The sequence below is a fragment of the Elephantulus edwardii genome, unplaced genomic scaffold, assembly GCF_000299155.1.
Source record: "Elephantulus edwardii isolate Elephantulus edwardi_28Jun2011 unplaced genomic scaffold, EleEdw1.0 scaffold00302, whole genome shotgun sequence".
In the NCBI taxonomy this organism is placed as follows: Eukaryota; Metazoa; Chordata; class Mammalia; order Macroscelidea; family Macroscelididae; genus Elephantulus; species Elephantulus edwardii.
In genome coordinates, this window is record NW_006400052.1 from 2,198,852 (window position 1) to 2,212,068 (window position 13,217).

A 13,217-nucleotide genomic window follows, 5' to 3' on the forward strand; every position below is an offset into this window, starting at 1 on the left:
GAAGCGGGCATGGAGGAGAGAGGAAGAATTGGATTAGGGGGGGGGGGCTGAAAGTGAAAGGAAGCAGGTGGTCTCCAAGCCCAGAGTTAGATTAGATGACAAGTGAAGCGAGGTAAAGAAGAAACAAGCAAGGAAATGGAAGTGGCAAGAGGGACAGACAGGGCTCAGACAGTTCTGAGACAGTTTCCACAGAGCGCAAGAGCAGGAACGCTATCAACAGAGACAACCTAAGAAAAGCAGAGAGAAGTTGGGCAGAGTCAGAGAGAGGCCCTAGAGACACTGAAAGACAGATGCAAGAGACAGAGACCAGACAGGACTAGGATGTACCCAGAGCGGGAAAGGAAGGAGGTTCAGAATCCAGGTAGGGGGAGATAGAGACAGTCCGAAAAAATTAGAGATTGAGGGACAGGCAGTCACAGCAGACGGAGGTTCAGAGAAAGTGGTCAGAGACATGCCAGGGACTGAGATGGAGTGAGCTACCACAACTAAGGGCCAGGTAGCCCCTCAGAACCTCAGCTTGCCGGAGGCACCTGGACGGAGGACAAGCTGTGCACCCAGAAGGAAGAGGTAAGGAAAAGGTGAGAAGGACGGAGGTTGGGGGGCTGGAGGGGCTGGGGCAGGCCCTTGGTTGGGGAGGGCACTGCCTGGTGTAAGGTGGGGAGCCAGCCGGCCCACAGTGGGAAGCCCAACCTTGCAGGACCCTGGCAGACCGGCCCAATCCCCGCCCTGCAGACACTCACGGATCCTGGTGGGACGGAGGGCTGGGCTCCCTCGAGGCCCGCAAACGACAATGGGAGATGCTCAGGCGCTGGGTGGTGGTGTGGCTGGGGCGGGGGGGAGAGGGCAGTCCACGGGGCCCCCTCCCCCGCCGCCGGTGGTGGCCCCCAGCTAATCCAAACCGGTGGCTCCCAGGAGGGGGGGGGCGGGTAGGAAGGACAGGTGGAAGAGGAGAGGGCGGCCAGGGAGGGGAGGAAGGGAAAAGGAGAAAATGGAGGAGAGAAGGGGAGCGAGGAGAGGGGGAAGGAGCAATCGGAGGGCTAGGAGAGAGGAAGGGAGGAGAGGAAGGTGAAAAGGAAAGGAGGGGGCACAGGCAGAGCCGGGGGAGGGGGAAGCCGGCCCAGGAAAGGGCCCCTGCCCCCTCCCCTAGCCGGGCCGGCCTGGGGGGGCCACAGGGGGCGAGGACTGGGTGGAGAAAAGGAAGCCGGCCATCAGGAGAGGCGGGGGAGGGGAGGCCTTGATGGGGGGAAGGGGGATACCCCCTTCCCCCCCTCCCCTCTGGATCCTGGGCCCTGCCCTGGAGGAGGCTAGGGCCTGGAGTCCTCAAACCCTCAGCCCCCACGGGAAAAGCATGCTGGGGGCGGGTGGGGAGAGGCCGAGGGGCTGGGAGTTTAGGGTGCTGGGAGACCCTGAGAGGCTGAGGAGTGAGCCGCCCGTGACAGGCGGAATGGAGGGATGGGGTAGAGGAAGAGGGGGAGCTAGGGAAGGATGGAGAGGAGCAGGTGGGAGAGGAAGGAGGAGGAGGGTGGGGTGTCCCTGGGTGCCTGCAGCGCAAGGCCTCGATGGGAGGGCCTGGCCAGGGACTCCGGGTCCCCTGCGAGGAGCAGCCGCGGACTTCGGGCCGCCAGCCGGGCCTGCCTCCCCACTGCTGGCTGCCACCACCGCTCCTTCTTCCCTGCCTGCTTGCCCGCCCGCCTGCCGCCCGCGCTGGGTCCTGGAGCGCGGGGGGCGGGGAGAGCGAGGAGGGAGGGAGACAGGGAGGAGGGCGGGCAGGAGCAAAGGAGGGAGGCTGGCGGGGAGCGAGGAGGGAGGGGAGCCGGGGAGGGGGAGCCGTATTGGTCGGGGCTGGGGGGCCGAGAGGAGAATGCTGATGAGGGGAAGGAGCTGCATTGGATAGAGCGCCCACCCCCAGGGCCACCCCTTCCACCACACCATGCCACCGCCCTGCCTGGGCAGCCTGAGGCACAGGAGACCATGGAGAGGTGAAACCTGGGAAGGAGGCCTTCTCAGAGCTGGGAGAAGATGAAGAAGAATGCAGAGAAGACAGGCAGCCATCAAGACCCAGAGAGGTGAGCTGGGGCCTTCAAAGCCCACAGGACAAGGATGAGGGAAGATCCAGTATTGACAGAAAGGCCCCTGCAGTCAAAGGGCTGCCCAGAAAGAAGCAGAAGGACCTTGGAGGCAATGGAGACGGAGGCAGGTCTGTGGAAAGTCCTCTGAAGACCAAAACACACCTCTTTGGCCATGGTTCATGGTACCAGAAGACCACGGACTCAACGTGATGTCTCCAGAAATAAGGGGAGTTCCACAGAAGTGGACACAAGGAAGCACGCCATAGAGGCAGAGAGAGGATCACAAAATTAGGGATGTAGGGCCAGGGAACTCACGGAGACAAGGATGTGGCTCCTGGACACAAGAGGCCCACTGAGGCAGGAATGGCCAATTCATGAAGACAAAGACCCAGGGAGGTGAGGGTATGGGTGGTGAGTATAGGAATTTTCCAGACTACACGGGACCCCCTCGAGATTTGTGGGTGGGTGAAGGAGGCCCTTGTCCTGTCATCATCACAGTAGAGAGGCTGTGGAAATGGAGCAGGAATGGGTGACCACAAGGGCAGAGGAGGAGAGGGGCCAAGCTTGGAGAAACGGGAGACTGAACAGCCTCAGAGGAAGCCAGGCAGGGCAGGCGGATGGAGGAGAGAAGCAACATAGATCTTGGAGTGGGGGGTGAAACTTGGGGGGAAGGAACATGACAGTTGGCGCTGAAGGCTGAGCCCATGACTCACTACCACCCCCATGCTCGTGATGGGGAGGAGACACAGACACACTCACGTGGGGCCCCCAGCACACGTGATCCAATGCCTCGTGCATGCACACATCTGGCACATGGCAACTCTCCGACCAAACACCCGCCTGACACGGTTAGAGCAGGGCAGATGGTAGGCAGGGTATCCTCAACACAAACATCAGACCACCAACCCTGCATGCACACACAACCACCCTGTTCAGTATTTAGAAGACAACAACACAAGAGAACAAGGTATAGTCCACAGGGAGTTGCAAAGCTAACACAAAGGCGTTGCCTCTCAGTTTGAATCCATCAGCAACTCCATCAGAGAAAGATGGGACAGACGATGTCTTTCTATGCAACCAGAGGACTGGCTATGAGCAGAGTCCAATTCCAAGGCAATGAATTTGACCTTTGCCCTTATCCCTTCAATTCCAGACACGCCAGACATGCCTTTGAAGATACAGGGACCCCAGCACAGGCAGAACACAGATGTATTTGCTCCACCACCACAACCTCTAGAAAGACTGACAGAAACTTTACATCACTTCTTTATCATCTGAAGAAAAGGGGCCTAAATAGCCAAGACAGATTGACTGGTCCAATCAAAAAGTCTACGCAAAAAGAGGCCCTAGTGAATAAATGTCGTTTGTCGCAAAAAAAAAAAAAAAGAGGCCCTAGAAGCCAATCAGGAACTCTCATTAAAAAAAAAAAAAAAAAGTCTACTTAATCTTCACAATTATGTAAGGTAGGAAGTAGACTCAAAGAAAGGTTTCTAAAGGGTGAAAATAGGCTTCAGAAGGATCCAGAACCTGCCTAAAGGCATGTAAATTGTTAAAGGTTTTTATGACTCCCACCTAGATTTCACCCTAAGGGCAAAGCCGTATTGCTGTAGAGCAAGTTGGGCCCAGCTTTAAGTTTAGTGATGTCACCAGCTTCTTTACTCTTGTTGTTGTTATGTGAGGTCCCTATATACAACGCCCTAAACTCTGCTCTGTCCTGTGCCAATCACACTGTCTCTGATACACCCATCCCAATTACCCCAGTCACTGAATCAATCCACCTCATAGAGGGTCTTCCCCTCCCGCACTGTCCCTCCACCCTCCCAAGCATGATGTCCCTCTCCAAGGACTGGTCTCTCCTTACAACATGTCCGAAGTATGTCAGATGAAGCCTCAGAATCCTTGCCTCCAAGGAGCAGCCCGGTTTAACCCTCTCCAGGATTAATCTGTTTGTTTTCTTAGCGGTCCTGGTACACTTAATACTCTTCTCCAGCACCACAGCTCAAAGGCACCAATTCTCCTTCTATCCTTCCTAGTCATTGTCCAACTCTCTGATGCATAACAAGTGATTGCAAAGACCATGGCGTGTATCTGATGCACCTTAATCTCCAGAAAGATATCATTGCTCTTCAGTACCTTGGAGAGGTCCCTAACAGTACACTTTCTCATCACAGTATGTCTTAATTTCCTGGCTGCTGGTGCCAAGAGTGTTGACTGTAGAGCCAAGCAAACTAAAGCTGTGAACAATCTCAATCTCTTCACCATCTTTCCTCTACTGTCGCATTTATTCTTTCAGCACTCAACTATAGAGCATCCCACCTGGCAAGCAGTAGAGCCTGGGGGCCAAGAGGGTAAACCTTGGCGTTAACTCCTCGGTTGAAATCTTGGCTCTATATCAGCAATTCCAGGAACTTGGACAAGTTACTTACTTTCTCAGGGCCTCAGTTTCTTTGTACAATCAAGACAGTAGTCCTTTTTGTTGTTTAGAGGATAAGCAGAATTAATACACCTAGGCTCTGGTGAGCTAGTGGGTAAGGAATTGCACTACTGACCCAAAGGCAGATGCTTAGAACCCACCAGTTGCTTTTGAGCAGGGAGGATAGGCAGTTCCTCCTGTATGATTTATAGTCTCTGAAAACACGCTGAAGGGCAAGTTATGAGTCAGGTTCAATTTGATGGCACATAACAACGCATGTAAAGAACTGAACATAATTATCTGTCAAATTCAGATGTTATTATAAAGCTCACTCAAATATGAAAATAACTCTTACATAGCTTTAACTTTGCACCCCACAACTCAAAGAGACAAGGGCTGCTATCATGCCCATTTCACAGATAAGAATACTGAGGCACAGAGTGACTGGCTTGCTTAAGGTCACAACTAAATGGCAAGCCTTGGATTCTAATCCAGGCAGCCTGGTTCGGGTGTTAGGGGGATTGATTTGATCTCATGATGATCCAAGTTGAAGGGAAACCTGGTGGCTCAGTGGCAAGGAATTGAGCTGCCAACTCAAAGGTACATAACCTACCAGATGCTCTGTGGGAGGTAGATGGGGAATCTCCTGAGCTGTTTACTGCCTCTGAAAACCCACTTGATGGTCAGCTATGAGCCAGTTCTGACTTGCCAGTACTCAACAACATATGGTTTTCAAGACTTTAAGATTTTTATGGAAACAGATTGCCTTTCCTTCCTTTGTACATTGGGAGTGGGGGTGGGGTGGGGGGAATCCAATTTATGGAATCCTCCCTAAGTGTTGAAGGCTGTAAATCTTTATGGGAGGAGAATGCCCCTTTTTCTCTCTCAAGAGTGGCTGGTGAATTTGAAGCACAAACTCTTCTGTTAATAGTCTGATATATTACATACTAAGATGATACTTTCTCTCGTTGTAGATGATACTTTCTCTCGTTGTTTAGTTGCAACAGACTTATAGCTGCCCCTTCAGCAGGTTTTCAGGAGGCTGTAAATCACTCAAATCAAGAAGCCAGGGACCTACTTGAATCGTCAGAGATGCTGCTTTTGTGTTAGCACACCTCTGTTAACTAAAACATCACCTAAAGCTACTTTTATGTGCCATTGAGTGGACTCTGACTCAAGCAATCCTATTATGAACAGCAGATCTGAAACCTTGCCCTATCCTGTACCATTCTCACCATCTCAAATACTTGAACCCATTGCTGCAGCTACTGTGCCAATCCATCTTGTTGTGAGTCTTCTCTTACACTGACCCTCCACCTTTCCCAGCATCATGCCCTTCTCCAAGGACTAGCGCCTCCTAACAACATGACCTAAGTATGTGAGATGGAGTTTCAACAGTTTTGCCTCTAAAGAACACCCTTTTCACTTTCTCCAAGAAAGTTTATTTTCTTGGCAGTCCAAGGGAGGGAGAGTCAGTGCTCTTTTCCAACACCACAACACAAAGCCATCGGCATCCTTATTTGACCTGGATTTTAGTGTGTTCAACACCTGCCATAGCTCTTTGACCTTGGATAAATTACTCAAGTTCTCTGACCCTACACTTCTGCATCTAAGGTTAGATGAAATCAATCTCTCCAGGCTTTTTTACTGCTGTCCTCTCTCAGGGCCCAGTTTCTAACAGAAGTGATTAACTCACTCCGTGATTTAAGGGCCAGAAGGGGCAGGTGAGAAAAGATGGTATTGTGAAGGAAACAGTTGAATCGGCTACAGGATGACTTCCTTTAGGATATTATACTTGAAGATCTTTCAGGTCCTCTCCTTGCCACCCCTTTTTACACTCTTTTTCATCCAAAAGGAAGCTCTGGTAGCCCAAAGGATAGGAGTTGAGCTGTCAATCCAGAGTCAAGAAGTTCGAATCTACCAACTGCTCTGCCAGAAAAATATGGGTAATCTTCTCGGGTGCGGTTTATACACTCAGAAAATCTGCTGCGTCCAATCTGTCTGCTGCTCTGACAGAGGGAGATGGGTAATCTCGTGTGCAGTTTATGCCCTGGCTTGCTGGAGGGTCAGCTCTCAGGCAATTCTGACTGCAATGAAATGTTTTGTTGTTTCTTCCAAAGAAATGACCTGCTCTCTTTTTCCTCTTCCTCTACGTGCCATTATTTCCTCCGTTAGCTGTCGTGTTTTCTTGAGCCCCTCTCCTTGTTCCCTCTCCCAGGGAGCTTCGGGGTTTTGTCCCTTCCTTCCTGCTAACTTCTTGCTAGAAGTGAGTGTGGAGCCTTGATTTCCCCTACTCTTGCCTCCGCATGCATTAGTTTCTCCTTTTCTCGAGGGGCTAACTTTCACCCCTGGGGTGCCGGCGCCTCAACTCCCACCAGTGCATCCCCGCCCTCCAGGTGTCGCAAGCTTCCATTCCCCAGCATCCCCCCGACCGCTAAGTCTGAGTCCCGCCCCGACGTCCCCAACATGGCGCCCGCAGCCCCGCTCTCCCGGTAACATCATCGCGCTGCCCGCGCTGATTCGTCAGAGGCGAAGTCAATCCGGAGGTGGAAAAGGAGCATCCTCCAATGGACTTAAGGGGGCGGGCACGACCAACTCGGGGGCCGACCGGTGAGAAAATGTCTCTAGAGGATTGGTTGAGCGCTGCGGAACAGCCCCGCGCTCCGCACTATTGGCCTAAACCTCAGAGACTTGAGCATTGATTGGCCAAATGGCAGGAGTCAGACGGGCGGTGATTGGGTGCGCTCGGCCGTGAGCGAAGCGACCGAGGAGGAAGGTGGGAGGGGCTTTACTGAGGGCGGCTGGGGGCGAGAGGGAGGCCTTGGAGGAGGCGAGAGGCGACGGCACGAGCTAAAGAGGGCCTTGCGTGAGAGTGGCTGCCCAAGGGGACCGGCCGCCCGGGCCCGGGCCCGGGGTACACGAGACGGCGGAGGCGGGTGAGTGCGAGCGCGCGTACGCTGAGGGCCGGCTGGACGGCTCCGTCTCCCGGCTGCGGCCTTCTCATTAGCCCGCCTGCGCACTGAGGGCCAGCGGAGGGTGGGGGTGCGTTGGGCAGTGAGGGGTGGGGCGGCCCCCAACGGCCGGCGAGGCTCACGGGCTGCGGGGCCTAGAGAGGCGCGGAGGGCCGTGCGAGGAGGGGCGGAGCTCGGGCCGGGGCCTGGGAGCGAGCTGTGTGCGAAGGGAAGGCGTTACGGCAGCCCCGGCCGAGGACTCTGGGGCCCCATGGGATATCCTGAGGCGAAGGGCTTGGCGGTGGGACGGGCTCCGGACCGGGGGAGGGGTAAGGTGAAAGGGCACTCTGGTGCCGGGGGAAAGGCGTATACGTTTTAGGAAAAGAAGGGATTAAGTTAATGGAAAGAGAATAATTAGTTATTTTTGGAAAGGACTGGAGCCGTTAGAGGGGTGTGGACAAAAGAGGTGGTGGTGGTGTTATTATTAAGTGCCTTGGAGTAGACTCTTAGCGACCCTGTGTGAACAGCGGGCCGAGCCTGCCCTGACCTGTGCCGTCCTCACAGTCGCCGACACGCTCGAGCCCATTGCTGTGGTCACTGTCAATCCACCTTCTCCAGAGAATAGCCTTTCCTAACAGCATGCCCAGAGTATGGGAGACGAAGCCTCACTGTCCGTTTGCGAGAGGCATTTATAAAGGGCGGGTTTAGAGGGAAGGAGAGGCCCAAGGGTGGGGATTCGGGATCAATTAACGTGAAGGATCAATTATGTCCCATTAGAAGTGGGACTTAAAAGTAACTGGATCAGGTGGAGAAGGTTCCCAGTGCAAAGGAGTTACATAACCTGAAAATAGTTTCTGGGGGTCCGAAGAGTAGTTTTCCTTTTCAGAAGTATGAAGGGTTGGGTCAGGGTGAAGGGTGGGGCCAGATGGCCTTAAAAAGAGATGTTAGATTGATGAATTAATTGGAGGTTCAAGTATGCCCAGAGTAGTAGGCTGTTGAGGGAGGTTTGGTTGTAAGGAAAAGACATCTGGAGGAGGTGGTCTGGGAAAGGCCGTTTGGGTCAGTAAGAGAAGTATGTTTGAAAGGGGTTATTAAGCCATTGTGAAAGAAGAGTTAAAAAGTGTGCAGTATCTCTTTTACAAAGTCGATGTTAAACACATATGAAGAGTGAATAGGGCATGCCTGGACTGGATTAGAATGGAGGAAAAAAGACTTCCATTGATAGGGAGAGATTAGATTAAGGTGACAAGGTGATCTGGGAATATTTGGGATAGGTTAGAGAGAGGGTATTGGGGAAAGGGTCCAGAGAGGGTCAGAATAGTGTAGTCTGAGTGCAGAAAAAAGGGGTGAATAATGTGAAGAAGGTGACCAGGTACCCTTGAAAGAGTTAAGCAGATGAGAAGGTGTAAAGAAAGAAGAAAGTTTTTTCACAGATGTTTTCAGTATTGTAAAAACGGAGCATCTGGATGCCACTGAGAAGTGGTTATGTTGGGGAAAGTCTAGCTTTGTAGACAGGCTAGATCAGTGGGAGAGAATGTAATTAGGAAAAGTTGATATTCATGTGGGAAACAGGAGTACCAGAGGGTGAGTTCAAAGAGTTGAAGGAGAGGCTTGCCTGTGGATGGGTGTTGGAAGTGGAGTGGCAAGGCATTAGGAGTGGTCTGGGTAGTAGCTTGAGGAGGGGAGTAGAGTAGCAGGATTTTTAAAAGACGTGAGCAGAGAGGTCTAAGGTGAGGTTTGTGGGATCACTTGTGAAGTACTTGAGTGGAAGGGGGATTGATGGGGTTATAAGGATCTAGTGGGTAGGGTTTTATGTGAGTTGATTTCAGAGGTGATACTTGGGAAGAGACTGCTGGGAAGATTTGTGTTTTGTGTGATCAGAAGGAAGGGTGTTGGGGAATGAGAAAACTAAGGAAGAAATTGGAGCAGGAAATGTAAGGTTTTGGGAGGAGAGAGTGGAAAAGGGAAAGCGCTGCCCGTAGAAGGACCAAGGTAGCAGTCACTTGGCTGTGATTTGCCCCAACCTCTCTCTCCCTTTACCAGCCCAGGGCCTTGCTGCCGCCATGACAGAGGAGTCGGAGGAGACAGTCCTGTACATTGAGCACCGCTATGTTTGCTCTGAATGCAACCAGCTCTATGGATCCCTGGAGGAGGTGCTGGTGCACCAGAACTCCCACGTGCCCCAGCAGCACTTCGAGTTGGTGGGTGTGGCTGACCCTGGCGTTACTGTGGCCACAGAGGCCTCCACGGGCTCGGGCCTCTACCAGACCCTCGTTCAGGAGAGCCAGTACCAGTGCCTGGAGTGTGGGCAGCTCCTCATGTCACCTAGCCAGCTCCTGGAGCATCAAGAGCTGCATCTGAAGATGATGGCGCCCCAGGAGGCAGTGCCAGCCGAGCCACCCCCCAAGGCCCCAGCCCTGAGCTCCAGCACCATCCACTACGAGTGTGTGGACTGCAAGGCTCTCTTTGCCAACCAGGAGCTGTGGCTGAGCCACAGGCAGACACACCTCCGAGCTACACCCACCAAGTCCCCAGCCCCCGTTGTCCTGGGTTCCCCAGTTGTCCTAGTGCCCCCTGTGGGCCAGGCTCGTGTGGCTGTGGAGCACTCCTACCGAAAGGCAGAAGAAGGTGGGGAAGGGGCGGCCGTCCCCTCTGCTGCCGCTACCACCACCGAGGTTGTGACTGAGGTGGAGCTGCTCCTGTACAAGTGCTCTGAGTGCTCCCAGCTCTTCCAGCTGCCAGCCGACTTCCTCGAGCACCAGGCCACCCACTTCCCGGCTCCTGCCCCCGAGTCTGAGGAGCCGGCCATAAAACAAGAGACTGTGGTGGCCGCAACACCCATAGAGGTGCCTGTGACTCAGCCTGATCCCCTGCCAGCCTCAGACCACAGTTACGAGCTGCGTAACGGTGAAGCCATCGGGCGTGATCGCCGAGGGCGCAGGACCCGGAGGAGCAATAGCGGGGAGTCGGCAGGGGCCGCTGCCCAGGAACTTTTTTGCTCAGCCTGTGACCAGCTCTTTTTGTCACCTCATCAGCTGCAGCAGCATCTGCGCAGTCATCGGGAGGGTGTTTTCAAGTGTCCACTGTGCAGTCGTGTCTTCCCCAGCCCCTCTAGTCTGGACCAGCACCTTGGGGACCATAGCAGCGAGTCGCACTTCCTGTGTGTGGACTGTGGCCTGGCTTTTGGCACAGAGGCCCTCCTCCTCGCCCACCGGCGAGCCCACACCCCAAATCCACTGCATTCATGTCCATGTGGAAAGACCTTCGTCAATCTCACCAAGTTCCTCTATCACCGGCGTACCCATGGGGCAGGGGGCGTCCCTCTGCCGTCAACTCCAGTTCCCCCAGAGGAGCCTGTCATTGGTCTACCAGAGCCGGCCCCAGCGGAGACTGGTGAGCCAGCAGCACCTGAGCCCCCCGTGTCCGAGGAAAGCTCAGCAGAGCCCCCAACCCCGGGCACCTATCGCTGCCTCCTGTGCAGCCGGGAGTTTGGCAAAGCCCTGCAGTTGACCCGACACCAGCGTTTTGTCCACCGACTAGAGCGGCGCCACAAATGTGGGATCTGCGGCAAGATGTTCAAGAAGAAGTCTCACGTGCGCAACCACCTTCGCACACACACGGGGGAGCGGCCCTTCTCCTGCCCTGACTGCTCCAAGCCCTTCAACTCCCCAGCCAATCTGGCCCGCCACCGACTCACACACACGGGGGAGCGGCCCTACCGCTGCGGTGACTGTGGCAAAGCCTTCACGCAGAGCTCCACGCTGAGGCAGCACCGCCTGGTGCACGCCCAGCATTTCCCCTACCGCTGCCAGGAGTGCGGGGTGCGCTTCCACCGGCCCTACCGCCTGCTCATGCACCGCTACCACCACACGGGCGAGTATCCCTACAAGTGCCGCGAGTGCCCCCGCTCCTTCCTGCTGCGAAGGCTGCTGGAGGTGCATCAACTGGTGGTCCATGCTGGGCGCCAGCCCTTCCGGTGCTCCTCCTGCGGGGCTGCCTTTCCCTCCTCGCTGAGGCTGCGGGAGCACCGCTGTGCCGCTGCTGCCACCCAGGCACCCAGGCGCTTTGAGTGTGGCACCTGTGGCAAGAAGGTGGGCTCGGCGGCCCGGCTTCAGGCCCATGAGGCAGCCCATGCAGCCGCTGGGCCCGGAGAGGTGTTAGCTAAGGAGCCCCCGGCCCCCCGAGCCCCACGGGCCACACGCATGCCAGTCACCCCCCCAACAGCTCTGGGAGGTCCTGCTGCCACGGCCCCCTCAGCCCCTGCTCGCCGCCGGGGTCTGGAGTGCAGCGAGTGCAAGAAGCTGTTCAGCACAGAGACATCGTTGCAGGTGCACCGGCGCATCCACACGGGTGAGCGGCCCTACCCTTGCCCAGATTGTGGCAAGGCCTTCCGGCAGAGTACCCACCTAAAGGACCACCGACGCCTGCACACTGGTGAGCGGCCCTTTGCCTGTGAAGTGTGTGGCAAAGCCTTCGCCATTTCCATGCGCCTGGCAGAACACCGCCGCATCCACACAGGAGAGCGGCCCTATTCCTGTCCCGACTGTGGCAAGAGCTACCGCTCCTTCTCCAACCTCTGGAAGCACCGCAAGACTCATCAGCAGCAGCACCAGGCAGCCGTGCGGCAGCAGCTGGCAGAAGCCGAGGCTGCCGTGGGCCTGGCTGTGATGGAGACTGCAGTGGAGGCCCTGCCCCTGGTAGAGGCCATCGAGATCTACCCCCTGGCTGAGGCCGAGGGTGTCCAGATAAGTGGCTGACTTGGACCCTTTTCCTGTTCAGCATCCTCATGTCCTGATACTGGAGATCCTCTTCCCAAATCCCTTTAATCTCTGTACATAGTGTGCCCTCCCTCTCAACCATCGTGTAGTAAGGTCTGTAACTGGATTTCTTTTCTTGGGGTGCTTTGAGATCCTTGATCTGCACAAAGCTTCCCCCCGAGCTCCCTACTTGCCACCAGTTAGCCCTGGTGGCCACAGGGTGCAGCTATCGATAAATAAAGACCGAGTTGGACATTTTTTTTGTGTTCTCCTCAGGCCTTTTTGTGTGGGGTGGAATTCTGGAGCAATGAGATAGTTACTGAGTCTTTTCACAGCTGTGTTCTCGGTGCCTTGAACCAGGCTTGGCAAGTAGACTTTTAAAAAACACTCAAATCTCCTTGCCATCAAGTTAGACCCTACTCATAGCTGATCTTCCAGTGGGTTTTCAAGAAGCTGTAAATCGCATAGGAGATTGCCCATCTTTCTCCAGCAGTACACCTGCCAAAATAGTGCTGACACTGAGCTAGCATTGCAGTTCCTTGTGGTCTGTGAGAGCTCCCTGGCAGATGGTGGGCACACAGTAAACCTTTGTTAGGCCATTCCTCTCCTAACATCCTTGGAAAGGTAGAGGGTCAGCAAAAGAGGAAGACTCTCAACAAGATAGACACAGTGACCGCAGTGATGGGCTCAAGAATGCCAACTATGAGGATAGCTCAGGGTAGATAGGACAGGGTTCAGATCTGTTGTCATAGGGTCACTGATTTTTGCCAAAAAAAATCCCCTGAAAGTGCAGCCAGATTGCTTCTTAGAGGTGAGGATGGCAAAGCTTCAGTTCATATAGTTTGAGCGTGTTGCTAAGAGGCCATTTCTTGGAAAGGTGGAGGGTCAGTAAAAGAGGAAGCCGGGCTCCACAAGACCTAACTTCTAACCAGTTCTCAGCTGAAGACCCTGCTGGTGCCAGGTGGAGGCAACACGGTTCCTTGGCCACTAGAGGGCTCCACAGCCCTACAGTAAAGCTTGACGCTGT

The 13,217-nt window shown here is 54.6% G+C and overlaps 1 protein-coding gene across 1 annotated transcript; it reads left to right on the top strand.

The window, feature by feature from the left end:
- The first annotated feature begins 7,388 nt into the window (after positions 1 to 7,388).
- On the top strand, positions 7,389 to 12,441 carry ZNF574 (zinc finger protein 574). Its single transcript, XM_006900931.1, has 2 exons — positions 7,389 to 7,418; positions 9,477 to 12,441. Exon 2 carries the CDS (start codon positions 9,497 to 9,499, stop codon positions 12,188 to 12,190), a length of 2,694 nt encoding a protein of 897 aa, XP_006900993.1. The 5' UTR covers positions 7,389 to 7,418; positions 9,477 to 9,496; the 3' UTR covers positions 12,191 to 12,441.
- Positions 12,442 to 13,217: the final 776 nt, after the last annotated feature.